Genomic DNA, 13,561 nt, shown 5'->3' on the forward strand with positions numbered 1-13,561 from the left:
GCCACAAGTCCTGGACTCCTGTGTCCATGACTCCTTACAGTGAAAGCCCATCTCTGGGCCTGCACTGCTGCACTCTGTAGATATCACTGCAGACCCCTGACACCCAAGCTTTTTCTCCGTCTTTAGAAAGCAAGTTGAGGGATGACACGAACAGGGACAGGCACAAAAGTTAAACTGCACTGGGCTCTGTCTTGGCTCCTCTCAAAAAATTCAAATGTAAGCCGTTGTCAGAGCCAGGCCCTTGCTCCAGAACCATCGCCTCCAAAGCAGTTCCGGAGCTCAGACCAGGGGCCTCAAGGCCATGCTGCCTGTCACCTGCCGCTCCTGCACTGAGATTCGACTCTCTTTCCCATCTTCCTGTGCAACAGGCTGACACCCATGCAACGTCTCCTGCACTGGAGCAGCCGTGTTGTGACCAGGATCATCTTCTATCTCCACAGGATCTTGCTTTCCAGCCACAGGGCGTAAGGTCTGGGGAGCCAAGGTATGAGATCCAAGGTCGGTCACCTCTAGCCACAGAGCCATCCTGCCTCTGAGAAGAATCCCTCCTCCAAATCCCTTTCACTGGGGTGGGAAAATGTCTGGGGAGGGGGGGGCGGGTATCAAAGCTGATTTCTTAGATGCCTCCTGCCCCCTGCTGGACACATGAAATTTGGCAGGAAATTTCCAGAGCCACTGCCCAGCAGCAGAAGGAGGAGCTGCCCCTCTGGTTCCACCTACTGGCCTCTGAAGGCGGGAATTCCCCTGCATTCAAAGCTGAAGAACAGCGCAATCAGGATTACTGGGCCGGCTCCGCCCTAAGGGGAAGTGATTGGGTAGGAGGAAGGGATGAAGACCGGAAGCGGGGCTGGGTGGGGATGACAGTCACTGTCACCCTACATGTTTCAGGAACAGACCCTGAACCTGTTTGTTCATTCGTGGTGGGAGGGGTACTGGGCATCTGTGCATGGGGTAGAATCCACACACCCATGTATGTACTATTGGAGGCCAGAGGTCAACATCCTGTGTCTTCTTGCACTCCCAACCTTTATTTCCGAGTCAGGGTTTCTCTTGGAACTTGGAGTAGCCCATCGCTGGCTAGCAAGCTCCAGAAATCTGTGCGTCCACTGTCCCCGCCCGCACTGGGGTAAGAAACCTTCTTCAATGGATCCACATTCAGGGATCCGCTACAAGCTCTTTGCTCAGCGAGTAGTAGTCTGTCTGCCTACACCACGAGCCTCTCTACCTGCCCCCCAGTCACTCTTTCCAGCTTCTCTCCCTCAGGGATGGCTTACCTCATTATCCTTTGGTTTCTTGACCACCTTTCCTAGTGAGAAGAAGAAGGGGTAGGACATTAGAAGGTGGAGTCAGGTTCTGCGGGGCTGAGTCCTCCCTTACTTTCCCCTCCTGAGCACTCACTGATATAGAGAAAGACTGCCAAGATGGTGATGAAGATGGCCAACAGGACAGGAATGACCAGCAGGGCTCGTATCCGGGGCAGGAAATCTGGAGAGACAGACTTGAGTGGACCCCACTGGCAGGTGCTCCCACTGGCAGGTGCTCCCACTGGCGGGTGCTCCCACTGGCGGGTGCAGCCCAAAGCAGCTATATCCTCCCAGAATTCAGACCTCTGATATCAGAGCTTTCAGGCAGAAGCATTGTGGGTAATATGGCCACTAGGGAACTTTTTAAATGCCTTATGGTATTTGCCAATGTTTGTAAATTGAGAGAGTCCATCTTTTGGGGGAGGACGTATGGTGTATGTGGACCCGGTGTATGTTCAGGTGTGTGCACCTGTGCACACATTCAGAGGCCAGAGAAGGATGCAGGTGTCCTGCTCCATTATATTCCGCCTTCTGCTGAGACAGTCTCTCAGTGCGCCTGGACCTAGTCTATGAGGCAACAAATTACAATTCTCTATCTAGTGCCATCCCCCACCCCTACACACATAGTATCAAGGTCACAGTCACATGTGGTATGGCCATGCCTAGCTCATGCTTGTACGGTAAACATTCCTACCCTGCGAGCTGTCTCTCTAGCCCTGGGAAATTACAGTTGGGACCATAAGCCCCCAGTGAGCCAACTTCCCATCTGGCTTTTGTGAGCTGTGTGGTGAAGGGGCAGCCTGCCTGCCTGTTTCCCCTCCCGCTCCCTATGCTGTGCAGCTTCAGCAGTGGGATTATCATATCTGCTACAAAAGTGTGGCAGAGAGAAATAAAGTGTCCCTTGTGTCTTCACTCTATTCTAAGTGACAAATGAAAAGACCAAAGGGCAGGTGGTCTCAGAGGCAAGGGGGGCAAACACACACAGTCCTAAAGGTGAGTCCTCTTTGAGACAAGGTCTAAGTGGTCAGGCTGGCCTTGAACTTGGGGTTCTGACGTTTGTACCACCACACCCAGCTCATAGATCAGGAGGCAAACACAGGCCCATACAGGTGGCTACCTGGCTTTGTATTGGAACCAGGGCCAAGGTTGGGATGGAGAAAGTAGGCAGGTCATGCATCTGGCAAGGTCAGCTTCTGCTTAACTTAAACATTGTCTGTGTTATCCATCACAGGGTTTTTGTTTTTTTTTCCTTTGTTTTTAAATGTGTTTCTATTTTTTTCTAGCATCATCTCAAAATGTTGTTTTCTCTTGTTTACTGTCCCTTCTTGATGTCTTCTTAAATGTCACACATGAACCCAAGTACTTTTCACACTCCATCCCAGTCACGCCTTTCCGAGAAAAAAAAAGGCCATTTTGAGAAAAAGCAAAGAGACTACACTTTTATTTTCTCTTTACTTTGTGGTGGAGGTGGGGAGGGGGGACCTGGACTTCACACGCTGGACAAGCATGGGGTTCTAACCCAGGACCTCACACATGCTGGACAACTGCTCACCACTGAGCCTCAGCCCTAGCTCTCGTCTTACTTTTTTGGTTTTTTTCATTTGTACCTGTTTTCATCTGTGTATGTCTGAAAGTGCCTAGCTATATACATGGGAGTGCCTAGTGCCAATCAAAATATCAGATCCCCTGGAGCTGGAGTCCTGGACAGTTGTACACTGATGTGTGTGCTGGGAACTGAACCCAGGAACCCTGTAAGAGCAGCAAGTGCCACTCTCCAGCCCTAGAAACAGATTCGAACATGTATTTGTTATTATTGTGTGTGTGCGTGTACAAGATGTGTGCGCATGCGTGGGCTGTGCTGTACATGCAGAGGTCAGAGGTCAACTTTTAGGAGCTGGTTCTCTCCTCCCACCTTTACGTGGACTCTGGGGATGGAAGCTGGGCCATCGGGCAAGAGGCTAACCTAGTGAGCCATTTCACAGCCCTCTTTTTATAATGAGACTTTCTATGTTGAAACAGTGTCTTCCTAAGCTGCCCAGGCTGGCCTTGAACCTGCAATGTTCTTGCCTCAGCTTTCCAAGTGGCTGCGCTGAGGCTGCACTGACAGGCCTGTTCACCAGCTCTCTCTCTCTCTCTCTCTCTCTCTCTCTCTCTCTCTCTCTCTCTCTCTCAAAGATTTATTTATTTTAGGCATACACTGTAGCTGCCTTCAGACACATCAGAAAAGAGCACCAGATCCCATCACAGATGGTTGTGAGCCACCATGTGGTTGCTGGGATTTGAACTCAGGACCACTGGAAGAGCAGTTAGTGCTCTTAACCACTGAGCCATCTCTCCAGCCCTCACCAGCTCTCTTATCCTTCTCTGTTTTTTCTCATTCAGTGATATCCTGGTCTTTGTTGTTATCTGGGTTTGTGACTCATGGGGGCTGGGGGAACTTCCCATCCTAGCATCCAAGCTGAGGTTAACAGGTATGCTGTCCTAGTATACCTAAACCTCAAGCAAGGGGCAGCAGTTTCCACACTGCAAAATCCAATGCCAGGCACTTACACTACCCAAGTAAGGGAGGAAGGAGCTGCTGTCAACCCATTTCACAGTTGAAGAAACTGAGGCTTAGACAAGGGATATGACTCATTCAGCTCCCAAGCCAGGAACTAAGGTACTATACCCCAAACTGCCTCTTGCTCTCACTCCTACCCCAGTCAGTGTTCCTGTGTGCCTCAGTCTCTCCCCAGTTCCTTGCTTCCCAAACACTTGGCAAGGACCCATTCTCCCCTGGACTTACCACAGACGGTATCAGTCTGACTTGTTCCTTCCCTTAGGACTATCAGTCTCTTTTCCTCACATCTGCACAAAGACACATGTTTACACATGTATGTGCATGCACACACACATGCAGAGAAGGGAAGATGGGAGGGGCCCCACCATAAGACTTCCAAGCCCAGAAAAAATCACCCAGCAAGCGGCAAGTCCTTGTTCACTGAGCAGTAGACTTAGAGCGCAGCATCCCAAGCCAGTCATTAGGAGAAAGGGAAGAACAGAAGCCCATAGAAAGGAAAGGTTACAGCCATATTGAAATGGGGGTAGCTAAGAGTGTAGATGGTAAGAAGGCAGGAATGGAAGGCGATGAGTTTGGTCGTAAGTGGGGCTTCTCAACCTTGGCACCTGCAGGTATTTTGTTCTGGGAAATGTCCCACATTTCATAGACTTTAACAGCACCTTTGCCTCCACTACCTAAATGCCAAAAACAGCCCCCTCACCAAGTACAGCATCTGAAGGACGACCAGATGTGCCCAATGCCCCACAGAGAGCAAAACTGCTCCCCACTAAGAAGCTCTGGTTTTAGGGCCTTCTAGGAAGACTTCTCCATGAAAGGGAGATCACAAGGCATTGAAGGATGAGAAACTTGGACCCAGCTAAGAAGGAACAGTATGACAGGAGGGAAGTCACGTGGTGACAGGTGGTGGGCAGCTCTGGGCACTTAGCCAGACGACCTAACTGGTAAGAGGACCTGCTCCCAGGCAGCTCCTGGAGGAGATGTCGCAGCAGAGTAGGCAGCCAGAGGCAGGACAGGAGTGGAGATGTAAGGTGGCAAAGGGAAAACCGAATATGGTGGAAGAAAGGTTTCCGAGAAAGCATGTGCTCTAGGCGTGTGTGAGAAAGGAACTCAGTGGTTTACAGATCTACTGAAACCTCCTGAGAGTAGGGTATCCCAGTTCCCGATAAGAAGCCGAGGGTCTCACACATACTGAGGCAGAGTTGGGGATCCCCAGGGAAGATCAGAAGGGCCCCAAAGGGGTATAAAAGGGGAAACAGCAGCATTCACCAGCCAAGTGGGGCAGTGTGGCAGCTGTACATTTGACTCCAGGCAAAACCCACCAGTGAGGGCAGTGAGTGTGAGCCAAAAGCAGGCACTATTCCAAACACAGGAGAGACCAGTGTGTGTGTGAGTGTGTGTGTATGTGTGTGTGTGGGTGTGTGTGTGTGGGTGTGTGTGTGTGGGTGTGTGTGTGGGTGTGTGTGGGTGTGTGTGTGTGGGTGTGTGTGTGGGTGTGGGGGGGTGTGGGTGTGGGTGTGTATGTGTGGGTGTGTGTGTGTGTGTTTGGATGTGTGTGTGTGTGTGTGTGTGTGTGTGTGTGTGTGTGTGTGTGGCTGGGCAGAGGGGCTGTTCCTCTCTCTCTCTCTATCCCTCTGTCTCTATCCCTCTGTCTCTCCCTCTCCTCCTCCCCCTGTCTCTTCTGTTTGTCTCTGTCTTTGTTTTTGTCTCTCTCTCTGTGTCTCTGTCTCTCTGTCTCTCTCTCTGAAGGAGTAATAAGGAAACAGCCTGAGGTTTGCCCATTTAAAAAAAAATTAAATGTGAAACGTTAAAAAAAAAGAAAAAGAAAAAAAAAAAAAAGGAATGGAGCATGTATTTAAGTTTTCTCCTGAACAGGAGACGTTGAAGCAAGAGTAAACAGTGTGCCCAGGGGTGTGAGTTCAGGACGCAAGGTGCGAGGAAAGAGACAGAAAATGTACTGGAAGGCCTAGCCCATTCCAGCAAATCTGGGCTTTCTCCCAAAGGCGGTAGAGAACCACGGTGTGTTTTAAATCACGAAGCGTTGTGATCCGAAAGGAGCTATGGAAGCTCACAATGGCAACATGGTGCAGAAGCAGCCGGGGGAGACACCAAGGGCAGGGAGCCTACGAGGAGACAGAGCCGTCAGCACACCACAGTGAGGAGGCACAAACTGACCTGACCGCTCTGGAGCAGAAGGAGGTGGGTCCCCAAGGCATTCATGCCAGATGTGACAGGCCTGACTGGAGGTGAAGGCACGGGCGGGCAGCTCACCGTGTGACCTCCTGGAGCCAGAACCTGCCTGTCACTTAGGGCTCAGGGCTTGGCTAGGGGCCCATTCTGCATGTACAGAGTTTGAGGTGCTGCTGAACCGTTAGAATCAGCAATGGGGTTTGACTATCTGGGGACCAAACAACAGATCCAGGGGCAGATGGAGCCACAGGTGTAGAGAAGACAACCAAGGAGAGGTGGGAAAAAGTGGTTAGAGACACAGACAAAGCCTGGCAAACACAAATAAGAGTCCAGAAGGGCTGGGGACACTGATAACTCACTCAGGCTGGTACTGTGAACCTGAGATCCAGCCCTAGAACCCACAACAAAAAACAAACAAAAACCAGGCTTGGTGGCAAGTAGTTGTAAGCCCAGTGCTGGGACTCTCTTTTTTAAAAAAAATGGTGGACCATACCTGAGGAGCAACACACCAAGTTGATAGCTGACACATGCACACATGCACACACACACACACATGTATGCACACACACACACACGCATGCATATATACACATGCTTACACACTCAAACACATGGACACACACATGCATACACACACACACCAAGAGAGTGAACTAAAAAGGAGAGAAAGGGGTGTCACGATGCCTTAAAAAGAGAGACTTCTAGAAGATAATGGAGATCAACAGGCTCTATTAACTAAGCAAAAGCAGGCTAGAAGGAGGTAAACCTTATACCTTGTCCAAGGACGACACTTTTCAACAAGGGATGACTCGTTGGAGAAGAAGCCGACTGAGCAGGGTTGACAGACGGTGTCAGTGGTCTCCGTGGCTGGGAGGATTGTGGGAGGACGCATCAGCAAACACCTGGGTCACAGTGTCTGAGTCCCAAGGGAGCCAGCAGACAAACAGGGCAGGAAAAAGCACCTGCCCTCAGCCCCTTGCCCTGGCACAGGGCAGCCCCTGAAGGCCGCAACCCAGCAGGAAGCTGCTCGGAGCTAAGGTCGGGATCCGAAAGCGTTTGTCCTGTTAACTGGAGGAAAACTGCCAGCCCCGGTGGGAATTTCTTTGCCCTCAGCTTCCAAAGGCCACAGGCCCACTGCCCACAGCCAGCTCTTCTCTCTCACCCACAGAGCCGTTTCCCCAGGCAGGACACTTACCCTTCTGCACAACTCCAAAGCCAGGGCCACAGGGTGTGTGCTGAGCGCATGTCTCACAATCCTTGCTGGTGCAGTGATGACCTTCCTCACAGGTACAAACGGTGTCTGAAACTGTGGTACCCTCCTTCTTAACCCGAAGCCCTTGATCTGAGTGGAGATGAGAAGGAAGAATGGGAAAACCCACTGGGCCACACAGCAAGGACCTCACCCCTCATACCGTCTGCTGCTTTTCTTCCTCTCCCTAGTACAGATGTCAACTAACTCCTTGAACCCTGACTCCAACTCACCAGGACAGACCCTAGGCACTAACATCAGAGGGATGTCAGCATTAAGAATATCAACCTGGTCCTCAAGTACCCCTTCCCAGGCAGCCCCACGCACTGAGTTCACAGTGTCTATGCTGGTGACAGCGGATCTCCCTGTTCCAGTGGGCTAAGAATTCGCCTGAGTCACATGGGTGGCAATGGGTCTTCTCGAGAGCTGTGCAGTGGCTCGTCAGTCTATATCCTGAAAAACAAGAGGATATGAGGAGGTTGGGCCAATCCTGGGACTCAGACTGTGTCACAACCTGGTGAGCCAAGGCAGAGGGGCAGGGGGGTGGAGCTTGAAAATGGACATCTCAGACCCTCAATGAGTAAGGAGTATGGAAGAAACAGGACAACTAGGGGCACTCTGGCATCAAGGAATGGGGGAGGGGACATGGGTCATTTTTGACTTGAGTTCACAGTCCATATATGGGATCTGCATCCTCCAGCAAAGCAAGAGGGAAAAGGTCTCTGTAGGGGGCAGGAGTGCTAGCATCTCACCTGGCTGGCACAAATCACAGCACTGGTCATTGTAGAGGTACTGTTTGTCACTGCACATAAGACACTGTCCTAGATGGACCTAAAAACAGAAGTGGGCAGCGGGAAGGGATCTTTGTCAGACATGCTGAAAGTTGGCCAAGACACAGGCTGCAACAGATGTGGAAATCCAAAGCAGAAAGGAGAGCCCCACTGTATGAGATCTACTTGGTGTTTTAATCTGCTGTCAAATGGAGTCTGCCATCTCACAAAGCAAGAACGCAGAACCCTCTAATCCGAACGGATGCACTTGACTCTTCCGTGCTCTCAAAGACCCAGCAGGAAGGGAAGAGCTTCATTTCTTCCTCCAGAGTCCCAAGGCTGCTGGCTCAAGCTGGCCTCAGTCCCTCTCCCGGTTTCTGTCTCCAGCTTCCCACCACCAGAAGGCTGAGAATCACTCTACAGAGGCCAATGCTGAACAGGATCCCACAGGGACGGGATTCAACTCTCAACATTTGTTTCTACAACATCCGGGCACCACCCATGCTATGAGCTGCTTTTTCTCGCTAATTTAAACACACTTCTTTTAACTGTAAATCTACTCTTGCCTCAAGAGAACAGCCGGTATCACTTCCTATAAATTAAAAGAAACCCTAAAAATACACTCAGCAGATTCATCACAGGGTTTCTAAGCCTCAACTTTACTTGCTGTTCTTCACTCTGTCTGCTCTTGATCTTACTTTTACGCCTTGGCTACAGAGGGAGTTCCCGGACAGCCAAAGCTACACAGAGAAAACCTGTCTCAAAATAAAAAAAGGCATTAGCTATGATCCAGCTCCAGAGACTTGCTCCGGAGTTCAATCCCCAGAAACCACATAATAGCAGGAGAGAACCAACTCTCGCAAGTTAGCAGCTAACCTGTGTGTGTGTGTGTGTGTGTGTGTGTGTGTGTGTGAGTGTGCATGCGTGCATACACATGTACACACACACAAATAAATACATACATACATACATACATAAAACATAAGTGAATACATAAATGTAATTTTTAAATGAATAAGGAAAGGACTGGTAGGAGCTGGAGGGATGGCTCAATGGTTAAGAGCACTGGTCTCTCTTTTAGAGGACCCAGGTTCAATTCCCAGCATCCACATGGCAGCTCCAGATCCAGGGGGATCTGACACCCTCACACAGACAAACATGCAGGCAAAACACCAATTCACATGAAATAAAAACAAAACAATTTTTTTAAAAGAACAAGAACAAGGAAACTGTAGGAGGAAAGGTCTGAGTACACTTCCTAGCTTAAAGAAAAAAAAAAAAGTATGAAACTCTACCAATCCCTGAGCATGAAATCTCACCAATACCCACCCTGGAGAACTCCTCCCCCAGGAAAGCCTACATAAGCCTGCCTGCTACTAAGTTCTCAGCTATTTCTCCCCTGAGAAGAGGCAACCACTCTCTTGTTTCTCCCCCAATAAATCTCTTGTATGAAGTTTGTTGTGCAATGTGACTTTGTGATAGTCTTTGGCCTTTGGCTGCCAAGATGCATTTTCCTTCAGAGCTATAACACCTCCACAGGGAAGCCCCTCAGGATTTCTCCTAAGAGGGAGAAAACTTTTTTCTAGAACGGAGCTGTAACACTTCCAGAAATAGTCTGCTGGGCAGTGGTGGCACACACCTTTAATCTCAGAGCTCAGGAGGCAGAGGCAGAGGCAGGCAGATCTCTAAGTTTGAGGCCAGCCTGGTCTACAGAGCAAGTTCTAGGACAGCCGGGGCTACCAAGAGAAACCTTGTCTTGAAAAATACAAACAGGGCTGGAGAGATGGCTCATTGGTGAAGAGCACCGACTGCTCTTGCAGAGGTCATGAGTTCAAATCCCAGCAACTACATGGTGGCTCACAACCATCTGTAATGGGATCTGATGCCCTCTTCTGGTGTGTCTGAAGACAGCTACAGTGTACTTATATTAAATAAATAAATAAATCTTAAAAAAAAAAAAGAAAGAAAAATACAAACAGAGATGGCTCAGTGGTTAAGAGCACTAACTGTTCTTCCAGAGGTCCTGAGTTCAATTCCCAGCAACTACATGGTGGCTCACAACAATCTGTAATGGGATCTGATGCCTTCTTCTGGTGTGTCTGAATACAGTGACAGTGCATACACACACACACACACACACACAAAATAATTTTTTAAGAGATTTATTTTTATTTTTGTAGTATTTATGTACCAGTTAATGTGGCTACTAAGAACTGAACGTAGCAGCCAGTGTGCACTTTCATCCCCTCTAGCCTTGTGTTCTCACCTTTAAAATGGGATTATAGATCCTGCCCTGAAGGTTGGACTGTGAGCTTGTGAGAGGACGGACACAGGTGCGTGGCCTGCCAGCCTACCAAGGTAGGGCTCAGAAAAAATGGCAGCTTTAATCAGCACACATGGGTGTTTGCCTGGGTGGCCTGTAACCTGGTAACTGTCTGGCTGTCCAGAATCCAGGAAATTGAGCTCTCCCTCAACCTGGGTATCTGAGCAAATCACTTAATAAAATGTGTCTGAGAGCACCTGCCCCCAACGGCACCATCCCCAAGTGGCACTCCCCGAGACTTCCCATCCTCCTTCTAGAACATCGGACATCCTCAATAGCATCTTTGAAAAAGATATCTTCCCTCTGAGGGCTTGTCAGCCGCCGTTTCCAACCCCCAAAGCATTGGTCTTTCCTCCATAAAAGGTCTCAGGGCCACAGCTTGGAGACCCCTTCCCATGTGAGCGGCAGGCTCAGAAGTCAGGCAGCCAGTTTCCTATCCATATCAGAGACTTTGGGTAAAACTCCTCCCCTTTCTGAGCCTCATTTTGGTCATCTGTGTAAGCGAGACATCGGGAGAAACCAAATGCAGTCTCGTTCACAGCCCCAGGTGCAGGAAGGCCTCAGTAAAGAGCATCCTTCCCTGAAGCCCAGATTGGGGCTTACAAGGGCAGACTTTGCTCTCGGGTGGTCCAGACGAGCCTTCATCACACCTGTTTCTTCCCCCATCCCTCCCAAGGGCCCTCATCCACTTCTCTCACACTCCATCCTTTTCCTGTGTCCTATCTCCCTAAAAGATATTGCTTAAAGCAGTGATTCTCCACTACGCTGACACTGTGGCCCTTTACAGCTCCTCATGTGGTGGTGACCCCCAACCATGAAATCATTTTTGTTGATACTTCGTACTTGTTATTTTGTTACTGTTCTGAATTATAGTGTAAATATCAGTGTTTTCTGATGGTCTTAGACACCTCTGTAAAAGGGTCGTTTGGACCTCACCCCTCACCAGGTCGCAACTCACAGGTTGAGAATCACTGGCTTAGGGTAAAAATAAAAGCTAGTAAAGCAGCTCTCTCACATCTGTTCCTCTCCTGTGACTGACCTCCACCGTGATCCTTGGCAAGTCACATGTCAGAATCTGCACTTTTTGGTTGGGGATATAGCTCAGTTGGTGCAGTGACTGCCTAGCGTACACGAAGGCCTAGGTTAAACGCCACATAAAACTAGGCATGGTGGTGCATACCTGTAGTCCCAGCACTAGGGAGGATCAGAGATTCAAGGACAGGAGAGGTGGCTGAGCTCTTAAGGTGCTTGCCATATAAATGTGTGGGCCAGAATTCAGATCTCCAGAAACACGTGCTAACACCAGACCCTTGTAGTGGCTACCCCATAACCCCAGCTTCGGAAGGCAGAAGTAGGGGATGCCCAAAGCAAGCTGACTAGTGAGACTTGTCATATGGGGAGCTCTGCGTTTGATTGAGACCCTGTCTTGATGTGTAAGGTGGGAGAGTGTCCAAGAATGACTCGTGATATGAACTTCAGGCCACCACAGGCAAGCGCACATGTGTCCCCACACAAATGCATGCAAACATACAAACCATGCATGAACAAAAAGAAAAAAAAATTAAAAATCCTCCTCAACTAGATCACCACTTTGAGGTCAACCCGGGGTAGGTGACATTGGAGGATTGACGGTTGTGTGCTTGGGCACTGACTGTCCCAGCTGCAGAAAGTCAGTTCTGAAACATGACACCTTCCTGCACAAGACAGTTCAAAGTCCCTGAAATACCTAAGTCCCTGTCTCCAACCCAAAAGAATCTACCGTGCTTGAAAGGGCCTCGCCAGAGGAGAGGGGATGAGACTCAGGTAGTCAGGGGATTCCCAGACTCCAGAATGAGGAACTGCAGAAATACATTTAACCCAAAAGTGAAGCGGGTGCTGGCTTCTGAAAGTCCCGGAGATGTGCTTGACTGGGTATGAGCTCTTCTCGTGCCTGGAGAAACCTCGTTTGTTCTCTTCAAACTTTCTCGGGTTCTAAAACTATTTCTTCTTCTCTTCCTCCCTCCTCCTCCTCTCCCTCCTCATCCTCTCCTTCCTCATCCTCCGGGTGTCTCCTGTACCATCTTAAGTTCAAGAGGCAGAGGCACAAACTTGGGGGTTTCTCTAGGTTGGCTTGGCCATGATTCAGGTGTGGTAGTAAGTAAATTACATCTTACCAAAAAAGTACCTGGGGCCTTGTTCCCACGAGATTCCCTAGACAAAAGTGGCCCCAGCTGGCAAGGAGAGGATGGCCACTGGTGGTACACATCTGTCCACAATAGCAAAGTGACAGGAACCGGGCCAGACCCGCCCCTTCCTCTAGCCAGGCGTTCCTGACTGCTAACCCTTTCCAGTCTCTGTGGCCAGCTCCCGAACCCAGGCTCGGATCAGATAAAGCTGTCCAGGCACCGCTGTGTAGGAATGCCCTCCCTAAGCTCCCTCTGTGGGTTATGCAGAACAGAACCTTCTGGAAGGAAAGAGGGGCAGCTCACCTCGGTTTTTGTTTGTTTGTTTGTTTGTTTGTTTGTTTGTTTTAGTCAAGATCCGAGATATCTTGCCCACCCTATTCACCGCTTCCCGCCTTTCCCAAATCAACTAGGAAGATTTATCATCTTCGAAGTCTTGCCGTCTCTTTCCATCTCTCACTCTCAAAGCCCCTTGGAGGTTAGAACAGAAGCCACTCACCGCTGTCAACAAGCAGCCCCAGAGCGAGCACAGCCGAGGCAAAGGCACCATTGCAGGGTGAGATCAGAGCAGCCAGATCACAGGGGTCCCGAAAAGGCCACAAGTCACTCCAAAGTCCTTGCTAGGAGTCCCGCCCAGGAAGGGGGTGGGGTCTCCGGGAACCAGTAGCGGTGGGCCTTTGGCTAGTCACTGAGCAGGGATTTCCCCAGGACCTTCCCTGGAGTCTGATTAACCCACGGGAGTCTAAGGGATGGGCACCAAGGTGGAGGAAGAAGGCATGGTCCCAAAAGGAGCTCTTTTTTCTACATCCCCTCCCGCCAGGATCTCAAAAGCCACCTATAGCGGGGGCTAAGGACTCTCCAGATTGCAAGGCAGCAGAGAAGAGAAGGATTCCTATAGGGACTGAGGAGCGCCACAGGATCACTCTTGGTTCCCCACCCCCCAGCACCCCCCCCCCCCCCGGGAATCTCTGCAGAACTGAAAGCATCTCCAGAGAGGTCTAAGGAA

At 50.0% G+C, this 13,561-nt stretch overlaps 1 protein-coding gene across 3 annotated transcripts; it reads right to left on the reverse strand.

The window, feature by feature from the left end:
• Positions 1 to 279: 279 nt before the first annotated feature.
• CD40 (CD40 molecule) lies at positions 280 to 13,105 on the reverse strand (the record flags this gene model as incomplete). 3 transcript variants are annotated; one of them, XM_080924955.1, is made up of 9 exons in its annotated part: positions 280 to 471; positions 1,275 to 1,306; positions 1,399 to 1,485; positions 4,090 to 4,151; positions 6,825 to 6,918; positions 7,247 to 7,393; positions 7,628 to 7,753; positions 8,053 to 8,131; positions 13,055 to 13,105. In XM_080924955.1, the coding sequence occupies 9 exons, from the start codon at positions 13,103 to 13,105 to the stop codon at positions 280 to 282; spliced, it is 870 nt and encodes a 289-aa protein (XP_080781081.1). The 3 variants fall into 3 exon arrangements, with proteins under 3 accessions (XP_080781081.1, XP_080781082.1, XP_080781083.1); XM_080924956.1 differs by lacking the exon at positions 1,399 to 1,485; XM_080924957.1 differs by lacking the exons at positions 280 to 471; positions 4,090 to 4,151 and having other exon boundaries at positions 1,279 to 1,306.
• Positions 13,106 to 13,561: the final 456 nt, after the last annotated feature.

Source organism: Micromys minutus, assembly GCF_963924665.1.
Source record: "Micromys minutus genome assembly, chromosome: 11".
NCBI lineage: Eukaryota > Metazoa > Chordata > Mammalia > Rodentia > Muridae > Micromys > Micromys minutus.